At 38.4% G+C, this 10469-nt stretch overlaps 1 protein-coding gene across 7 annotated transcripts in view; it reads right to left on the reverse strand.

Annotated features, from left to right (window-relative positions):
• PHF21B (PHD finger protein 21B) overlaps positions 1-10469 on the reverse strand; it is a 273496-nt gene that overhangs the window by 53155 nt on the left and 209872 nt on the right. For all 7 annotated transcript variants that reach the window (XM_075070440.1, XM_032804763.2, XM_032804762.2 and 4 more), the window contains 2 exons: positions 2512-2862; positions 564-686 (listed from right to left, as the gene is read on the reverse strand). In XM_075070440.1, coding sequence (XP_074926541.1) covers positions 564-686; positions 2512-2862 — 474 coding nt within the window. The remainder of the gene's footprint in view (positions 1-563; positions 687-2511; positions 2863-10469) is intronic.

The following is a 10469-nucleotide window of genomic DNA, read 5'->3' on the forward strand; positions in this document are numbered from 1 at the left end:
AAAAAAGAGAGAGGATGGAAGAGACTGGGCCTGCTCCTACTACCGAGGTCCACCCAGGGGCCTGGGGTTGTGGTGAACCCATGACTAGCGGTTTCTTCCCCTGGTTACTTTCCCTCATACCCGTCAGCGTTTGTGAAGGGCTTCTGCCTCTCTTCTATACAGCCTGGTCCCCTAACCTAGGGTTTCTGTTGGGCTTCAATCCACCGCAGCACTCCTCAACCTTCTATTTCTCTCTGGACAAACTCTTCTCTTCTGCAATCTGCACTCTGCTCCAATCCAACCTTTCTCTTCAACTACCACACCCTGTCTGACTGAAGCAGGGTTTATATCCCTGATCGGAGTCAGGTGCTCTAACTGGAGTAGGTTTAACTGGAGTCAGGTGCTCTAATTGGCCACAGCTGTTCTAGTTAATCTAAAGCAAACCTTCCTCCCTTGGCAGGGAATAAGGCCCCCTGCTAACACTCTTATGCTGCCCTCTGGCCATGCTGTATCACATCCCATATAAATGAACAGTATTATATCTCATTTATGAAGAACCAGACAAATTATATTGGTTTTATCACCTCTGGATTTTCCTCCTTTTTCTTTTTGGTAGCAGGGGGTCCCTGAGGTGACTCTTCAGGAGGTTTCTTTGTTTCCACTTTATTTTCTGTCTGGGTCTGGACTTGAGGCTGAATGATGATAACCTGCAAAATAAAGAGAGCAGAGTTCACTATACAAAACAGATTTCCCGGTTGAGTGCATGACCTCGATCCTTCATTGAAGGATGGCGTCAAGCATCTGCTAAACAGACAATAAATAAAAGTCACAGGCCAAAATTTTCAAACCTGGATGATTAACACTAGCGTCCTAAATCTATATTTGGTTTCCTAAAGAGAAGTAGCCTGATTTTCACAAGAGCTCAGGCACTCCGCCTCCTTATGGAAGTCAAAGGGAGCTGCAAGTGCCTCCATCTCTGAAAATCAGGCCACTTCTATTTAGGTATCTGACATTGATTCAGGGACCTAACTGTAGGCATCCACATTTGAAAGTGTTGAAAGGCTTTATGTTCATTTATTTATTTAATTTTATTCCAGATACAAGCAAGAAAGATGTACATGCTGTATACTCAGGCTTGTTACACAGAGGTAAATCTTGAGTAACTCTGTTGACATCAACAGAGTTACTCCAGATTTGCACTGGAGTAACTGAGATCAGAATCCTAAAAAGTACATTTTATGGCAGGTTTCCAATTTGTCTAAAAATACAGTAAAATGTACATCCCTTCTGAACTACAATTCATTCTCGTGCAGCACCATCCATAAAGAAAGCGTTACACAGCCTTTCACGGTACTTACGTGTGTATGTTAGTTAATACACTGAACCACTGACATTCTGAGAATCAAAAAAGCAGACTTATACTTTGCAGATTCAGTATCTGAGACGCCATTAAAAAACACTGAGGAACAAATGACTGATCACAAAACTATCCATGTGATTTCATATTATTATCAAAAATTTCCTAAGGATTATGACAGACCTTCCTAAGATCATCTTTCTGATGATGTTTATTGGATTTGAACATTAGGCTTTTAAAATCTATTTTATTCCTAACTTTTAATTAATATTACTCAGTTATCATACATCCGATCTCCAGGTATTCATTTTAAAAAATTCAAGTGCTTACGCAGGGAAGAATTTTTTATTATTGGTAACCAGATTATAGGAATAGAAAAATAAAGTATGTTAGCTAGAGAATCACACTAAAGATGCCTACTTTGCCTATTTACTTAAAAGTCATCTTATCTTCTGTTCTCTTTCCTGTCAGCATATTAGACCTTGTCTTGCCAACAAGTTCCAAAGTAACGGGACCTGTGTTATCTGAATTACACTGAATGTCTTTTGGACATGCCAGTCTTCATTCAGATAGAATCTGGTGTCACAGATGCACAGTTCTTGCAATTTCAAAGCTTAGCAGCTGTGCAAAAAGTAAACAGGTATTTCATAACTGGATTTTTTTTCTAGGAGTTCAGCTGCTGATCAGTTATGAAATCCTGAACTCTCATCTCTTATGGACTTCTTCCAGAATTGCAGAAGAGAACACCTGGCTACTTTATATAGCCCTGCAGCGTGCTACATTTGAAATGACTACAGAATCAGGTTCTATAATTAACATTATTCTTCTTTAATTGAAGGGAAAGTCAATAGGAAATTTGTGTCTGCTGAGAGTTTCATTTATTATGATTGGACTGAGAGGAAGGATGATCAAATGGTTCCAAAAATGGCAGGCTACACAATGATCCACTTACTTTCGCAGACAACCAGAAAAAAATGTAGGTACACTAATAAGCATCTAGTATCTTTCATGTGTCCCCTTAAGACTTTTCTCACTGCTTTCTGATTATTCACTTCAAAAGGAACAGCTGACATCACTCTATAAAGGGCTTTCCAAACTACTGGGAATATATTGCCTACACCTGCAATATAATTCTTGATCTTGATGTAAAGATGCACTGCAATTGCAAAACTTACCTTGCTGTCGGCACTAATGAGGAGTGGTTGCACTTTAATGCTATCGTTGACCACAGAGACGGTAGCGCTCGTGCTGATAGGAGTTGCATTGTTGGAGGAGGTGGATATAATAGCATAGGCCACACCTGCACTGCTCAGAGGTGATGAGATAGATGTAGACTCGACCACACTTTGTGACTGGCTGTTAGGCGTCTGTATATGGCTGACAGTATTATTGGCAGTGGGGAGGGCAGGGCTAGGGTTTTTGATGCTCACTACTGTTGCCTTTTGGAAAGTAGGAGGCTGTTTGGAAGGTTGGTCTCTGCATGGGGAAATAGGAAGGCTGTCTGGAATCAGGGTCTTTGGCCTAACCTATAAATAGAGAATTAGAAATTATTACACACAACCTAACATAGTAACAAATAAATCATATAAACACACTCTACCAACAGCACTTCACATTGCATTAGCAATGTAGCAGGGTGTCTAAAAATACTGCACAGCAATTTCAAGTAGAAAGTGATTCATTTATTTGTAGATGTATTCCAAATTCTGCCTAGCTGAGTCATTTCCCAGTCCTTAACTCACTGCAACACTGAATAAAAGGACAAAAGTAAATTCCTTACTTTTATTAGCAGATATCTATCCAAATGCTACTCAAGTCACACTCTGTTTACATAGGCCAAAGGCTTTTCAAAGGCATGGACATTCCAGAATGACATAATTTCTTGTGCTGAAAGAAACTATATTCTTGCTATGAATTAAAGGGTGGGAACTGAATCATTAAGGGAGTGCTGAGAATGCATCTACAGGAATAATAAATGAAATCTGAGCATGTCATATTGTGGTAGAATAGTAAATGAAGATCTTTACTTATGTTTCAAAGGTGCACAGTTTCTAACAGCGTGAAGATTGTTTTGTGAACCTAAAAGAACAAAAACTGAACTTAATATTTTACAATTATGAGTAAAGGGCTAATTTGAGGCTGGAATTGAGGACGATTGCAATAGAGGCTCGTCTAAAGGAAGGGGGAAAAAAAATCTGACAAAGTTTGTGAAGAAGGTGGAGCCCATACTCTACAAAGAAGACTAGGAATGAAGGTCTCAGAAGACTGTGTTCAGCTAATGTGATATGCTGCTTCCATTGGTAAAATTAATGCAATCCTGTCAACATGACTCATACTTAACAATGTGTTAAGTATGGGTTCAAAATATAAAAATTTAAATTGCTATGCAGGAAGTTAACTTTACCCGTAGCTCATTCATTACATGGCCATATAAAACACATGGGGCTCTGACTGTCTTTTTGTCAATCACTGCTTGCACCTTCCATACCATGAAACAAAAATGATATTTCATAACAGACATATATTGGACACAGCTGTTTGTGTCACTATACCTTAGCTTACAGAGGCATTCCAAAGATATTATCTTCAGTCTTGAGTTTAAAAGAACAGTTAAATGAAAATGTTCTGATTTACTGGAACACCCTGCATGATCTAACAGGACATCCTTCTGTAGGTTTCAAGCAGGAGAGCATACTCAGTGCTCTTTGCAGAAGATATGAGGAATGCCCACAAGGCCCCATGCAGTCACATATTTTGCTTATGCTCATTAATTATTTGTATTATGGTAGCGCTTAGATGCTTCAGATGTGATCAGGACCTATGCATTGTACATATAGTAGGGTATGATAGTGCTGTGAACACCTTACAATCTAAATAGGCAAGACAAACACAAGGTAAGAGGGGAAACAGAGTCACAGAGAGATGAAGTGACTTGCCCAAGGTCACTCGGCAGGTCAGTGGCAGAGCCAGGAACAGACTCCCTGTCCAGTACCCCATCCATTAAGTACTCATGTTATTTCTTATGTGCCAAATATGACATCAAATTAATTTTTATGATTCTCCGTTACTGAACACTTTTATTTAGTTATGTAATAGGGCATAAATCTTCCCTGAGCCTTGCCTCTGTTTTCTGTGGTTTATATAATTTGACATCTTCAGATGAAAGAATTTAGACAAGTCCAAAGGCCAAGATTTTCAAAAATACAAGCTTTACAGTTAAGGTCCTAACTCCATGTAGAGGCAGAGGTGCTGAGCTGTTGGCTGACCAACACTTTTGAAAGTCAGGCAGTTGCCTATATATATGGACTCAGGAACCTACCGGTAAACTCCTATTTTAAAACATCTTGGCCTATGTGTTTTGCAAATTGGGCCCTACAACACTGACAGCAACACTATAAGGTAGCTATTATTCCCATTCTGTCAATGGGGAAAACTGAGGCACAAACGCTGACAGAAGTTTTTATATAACCCAGATCTTCTGGTTATCCTCCTATGTTTTCACTACAAGATTATGCCTTTTATTTCCTGTGTTATGTCCTGTATAGATCAATGATTGGTTACTCGTGTCATGGCAGAGTCACTGTTACAGAAATATAATTATGCAAGAAACTAGCACTCATGAAACTTTGCTGTTGAGAAACTGAGCACTCAAAAGAACTTCAGTTATAGCTGAAAAAATTCAACTTTAACTCTGACCCATTGGTCTAATATCTGAGGATTATGACCTCACTTTGAATCATAGAAAATTGTTTTGTCAATTAAATACAATACATATTAGAAAATGGAAATATCTACAGCGAGACATAGTACAGGACTTCAGATTTGGCTTGTGTAAATCTTATAAAACAAATCAAGTTTGGAAGAAAACCAGCTCCGTAGTTTTATTTACTCAAAACTGTCATTTCATTTACTAATATCTGAAATTGTCTGTTGTTTCTGCCATTCTAAATTGCATTTTATAGATCTGTTACTGCATATTAATCAAAAACCTAATAAAAAGTAAATATAGACATAATATATACATTAGTAATTCTATTAAAGGTAATACTTAATATCATATATTATCTACAGTACAAGATATCTATTATACACTTCGTGTGCAAAATATACAAATCTACATCACTTTGCTACATAACAAAACCTCTCTGCACAAATAATTAAAAGGAATGAATTGTCCAAAAATATTTCCTATATGGTTCACCATGTTGAAATATCTCTATTATTCCAAAAGAGTACGGTTAAGTATACATTGGACATTTTCTGCCACCTGGTGATAAAATAGGGGTACTGCATTGTCTTCATAATCACCGACCCCTGCATATTCCTAGACAGAGATTATTTAATGCTGTGAAAGCGTATTTATTTATTTTAATTTCTACAATAAAAAGGCAGCCTATGCAAAGCTCTGGGCATCCCTGGCACCAGTGCAAAACCAACATAAAATTAAACAGCTACTCAATCCAACAGGCAATAGGACACAACCCTCTACAAAACTCCACACACAAAACTCCTTTCGCCCTACACTGCTCTGACCCTCCATCAAACGCCACCCTTTGAAATTAACCTCCTAAGTAAGACCACTACTCAACAGCTACACTAAAGGATTAAAAGATTTCTATTAAACTTCCACATAAAAACAAACTGCTACTGTATTATTGTAAAACTACCACTGTCAATCAGAAAGAAAAAACGTGGAGAACAAGATTAGTGTAAATTCCTTGGCCACCCTGAAAATTTGCAGTTTAAATTTTGGCGATGGAAGCCAGAACAATTAAGTAATCAGAGCAGCAATATTCTGAAGGGTACAACATTTTTATGGCAACTGACAGTCAACAAAGTGGGAATTGGAGGAAGACAGAGGTGGGGGTAGGGAATATGTTGCTAAATACATGGACTGTTTCAAAAATATATTTACTGCTGAACATTAACACAGACTTGATGGCACCTTATATATACTGCAGGAAGCATCACAGGTAAGGAGCCAAGAAGTTTAGAAAAGGAGAGAAAAAAAGAATAACATAGAATGTGTGTTATGAAGAGAACAGTTGCTACTGGTGAACACAATGAAATTAGTGTTTTTCCAAGAAAAACATTGTTCATTTAATATGTGAAAGCTGTCAAAACATTGTGTGTGACTACCAGTACTAGGACTATATAAGAGAAGAGATGCCCCTTTTCTTGTATATAATGATTTCAAATACCTACGTTGTTAGTGAATTTATGTAGTGCCACAATAATAGAAATGCTTGATGTTAGGTGGTAGCATTCACATATCCAAGGTATCTGTCACACTACCTGGCAGAAGAGTGCACTTTTCAAGCAGATTTTCCCAGACATGAGAATTCAATATGTGTCTGTCTGCTTTTCATGCAATAACAAGAGGTCTGATCCTGTGAGATCCTCTGCACCTCCTGTGAATTGCCAACTCAATTCCCACTGATCTCAAATGGAATTGATGGTACTCAGCTTCATATCAGGCTCTTGCACAATATCAGGTTGCTTTTGGAGGTTATTCACACTTTATTTTCACTTCACCTTTGCACTCGGCTTAAAAACAAAGACTCAAAATGGACTTAGCAAAATTCACGTCACAGAGGCAAAGTGCTTCTAGAAGAGGACAGAGCTCTTCAATTCTTAAAGAGCTTTAGAGGATAACACTCCCCCAGAAAACATTAGCAATGTCTGATAAAAATTAATGTAATACGGTCTAATCATATGCTTAGCTGGAGAAAAGAGATACAATTTTATCAACTTCAGTGGTGCTGCAATTCATTGACACCAGCTGATGATCTGGCTCCATTATTTTTTTTAAGTCAATAGCCTTACATTCAGGAGTTTCACACAAGGAAGGTTCTGCATGAATTTACAAGAGCCTGGCATGCACTAAAATCAGAGTTTCCCTAAAAGCTTGAAATCTTAGTGTCCTCACCACACTAGTTTTTATACACAAGCATCTCCTTCCCTGAAAGCCTCCTCGAGATCTTTAGCTTGGTCTAAGATGACAGCAACATAAACAATCTGATCCGAATTCCCTAACTTAAAGTTTATTTTTCAGTCACACATGTAAGTGCATGTGACCACTGAACCAAACATTTTTTTTTCTTTTCTGGTGGTGGTGGCAGGGAAGAGCAATTATTCTGCATGCTTCACTGGACAATGAAAAACCCTTCAGTTTAGAGACTGTCCATTCCCAATATGGGAGTGACCTATTTTCTTGCTAGAAGTCTGGTGGGACTCTCCTTAGAGTCCATCAATGCCACTGATGATACATTGGCTGCAGAGGTCACTGCAGAACAATATCAAGTGCCCCACTGTACCTCATGAAGGGGCAAGCAATCTCTCTCTCCCATGCTCCCACTCCAATCCAATTTGGGGAGTGGTTCGACACTGTGGATTGTATTACCATATGGGTTTGATTTCCCATTTTGCTACTAACTAACAACTTTCCTGCAGTGAAAAGGGATACTGAGACGATACCTCTGTTTAATTTCTAAGGCAGAGCTATTTGATTTAGTTTTCCTTCTCTAGGAGCACCCTCAACCTTAGTCACTGCTAATGAAATTGAGCTGGTGCTGAATCAGCACGCTGATAACTTTCAAGCTAAAACTTGCTGCCACTACGTTTTTTGTGACTGGGCAGTCGGCTGGTACAATGAAGGCAGGTGGGAGTCCTGTCTTTAAAAACGCTTTTATATGTCTTTTGCACACAAAACTATATTTTCATATGAACATTCCAAGATTTTTGTTAATGAAGTGTACATTTTCTATCCAATTATACTGCCTATATTATTTGGCTTGGTATTGTCATTTTTTCCTGTTTGTGCTGAATTTTGTTGATGTTTTAGATTGCTGTTTGTCTTTTGTAAAGTAGACAACTGCCATTACAGCTGCAAACTAAAATCAATGTCATTCCAAGGGTGATTGACTAGGGACTGAGGTTAACAGGGATTTCTGCTATTTTCTTCCTGAGGGACAGATTCTGTCTTTGAATGCATAGGAAGGCACTCACTGAGCCACGCATATATCATCTGAGGGCAGAATTTGATCAAAACAGGTCATTTACTGTATGCACACATCAATACCCCTAATTCTACATCCTTCAGTGTTATAAGTCAGTTCCCTTCTTGCTGAGGCACTTATCTGTGGTTTCTTTCAATTCTTTAAAAAACTGTGTATCCAGTCTTCTAGGTGCATTACCATTCATATTTATTAAGGGCTACATTTTCAATTGGACTTCAGACAAGCTTGTGGCTGCAAGAACAATATGTTTCCATGTTTTCTGCACGCACAAAATTAGTGAATATTAAATACTAGAGCATGGTTCTAAGTTTAGTTCTACACTGGTGGTTCTCAACTAGGGTTAAACGTACCCCAGGGGTTATGCAGAGGTCTCCCTGGGGTACAACTCATCTACATATTTGTCTAGTTTTATAACAGTCTACATAAAAAGCACTAGCAAAGTCGGTACAAACTAGAATTTCATATGGACAATGACTCGTTTATACTGCTCTATATACTATACACTGAAATGTAAATACAATATTTATATTCCAGGTGATATTTGTAATTATATAGTAAAAATAAGAAAGCAATTTTTCTGTAATATCGTACTGTGACACTTTTGTATTTTTTTTTTTTGTAAGCAAGTAGTTTTTATGTGAGGTGAAACTTAAGTGAGGTGGGATACACAAGACAAATCAGACTCCTGAAAGTGGTACAGCAGTCTGGAAAGATTGAGCAAGCCACTGTTCTATGCCATACTGATTAAGTTACTTGAAGTTAGATTAGGCATCTCACTCTCTACTAGAATTCCAGCAAGTCTCTCTGGAACTACAGAGAGGGTTATGTCCCAGAAAGCTGTATGCAATCCCCTCATAGGATTCTAGTCCTTTTCTCCTTTGAATCTCTAATGATGATTTTACCCAATTCAATTACATCACACTTTGATTCAAACAGCGGTACAAGTAAATTTAAGATTTTTTGTAACAAATATTTCTTTTGGTTTCCTTTCCTGTTTCAAAGTTTTCTTGAATTCTGATTTGAATTTGTATTAAAATATTTTTTTCACTCTTTCTACTGTTTATGGTCATCCCTCAAACATTATGCTTAAAATTAATTACTGTAGTGAGTTTTTGTCAGACCTCTTGAAAGAGTTCATTATTATGCAAACAAAGAGAGCCCTTACACACACTAATCTGTAACATTCTATCTTCTCTACAGCCCCATCTCCTAGCTTGGGCTATGACTACACTAGACATGTTTTCACTAAGATTTCCTACAGTTGCTACCACTAGGAGGGCTAGAATATGTAGAGCTTCTGCAGCTGTGAGCATTTTTACCACTGTGTTGTCTGCCTCTGCTCAAAGAAGGTCTAGATGACAAGGTGACAAACAAGCTAGAGGTCACTGCAACCTTGTCTATATTAACTACTACTGGAGCTGCACCAGTGTTAGCAATGTGATATTATCTGTACTGCAGTAGGCTAGGGAACCCAATCACAGACCAAGACAACATTGTGCTGGACACCATATAAACACATAACAAGACAATTCCTGCCACAAGGAGCTTTCAATTGAATGATAGGCAAGCCCATACTAAAATATACATATTAAACTCACATATCAGATACAAGTCATATAAAATGCAAGGCAGAAACAGTCAATCATAGCAACAAGAAAAATATACACAGAATTTATCTGAAGTATGTGTGTACTTGTTTCTCCACCTCCACTAATCTTAATCATAGGAGCACTGTGGGCCTTTGCTGGGATACTGTCTGCACTGTTCTACCACAGATGGTCTGAGCAAAGCACTCCCAATCCCTGCCTTCAACTAGGAGGTGGAATAAGAGGTCAGTGAAACAGGACATTAATCTCAGGCTACGTCTACACTATGGAATAATTTCGAATTAGCTAAAACCGGTTTTATAAAACAGATATTATAATGTCGATTGTGCGAGTCCACACTAGGCACATTAATTCGACGGTGTGCGTCCATGGTCCGAGGCTAGCGTCGATTTCTGGAGCGGTGCACTGTGGGTAGCTATTCTGTAGCTATCCCATAGTTCCCTCAGTCTCCCCCACCCCTTGAAATTCCAGGTTGAGAGCCCAGTGCCTGATGGGGCAAAAATCATT

This window comes from Chelonoidis abingdonii, chromosome 1, assembly GCF_003597395.2.
Source record: "Chelonoidis abingdonii isolate Lonesome George chromosome 1, CheloAbing_2.0, whole genome shotgun sequence".
In the NCBI taxonomy this organism is placed as follows: Eukaryota; Metazoa; Chordata; order Testudines; family Testudinidae; genus Chelonoidis; species Chelonoidis abingdonii.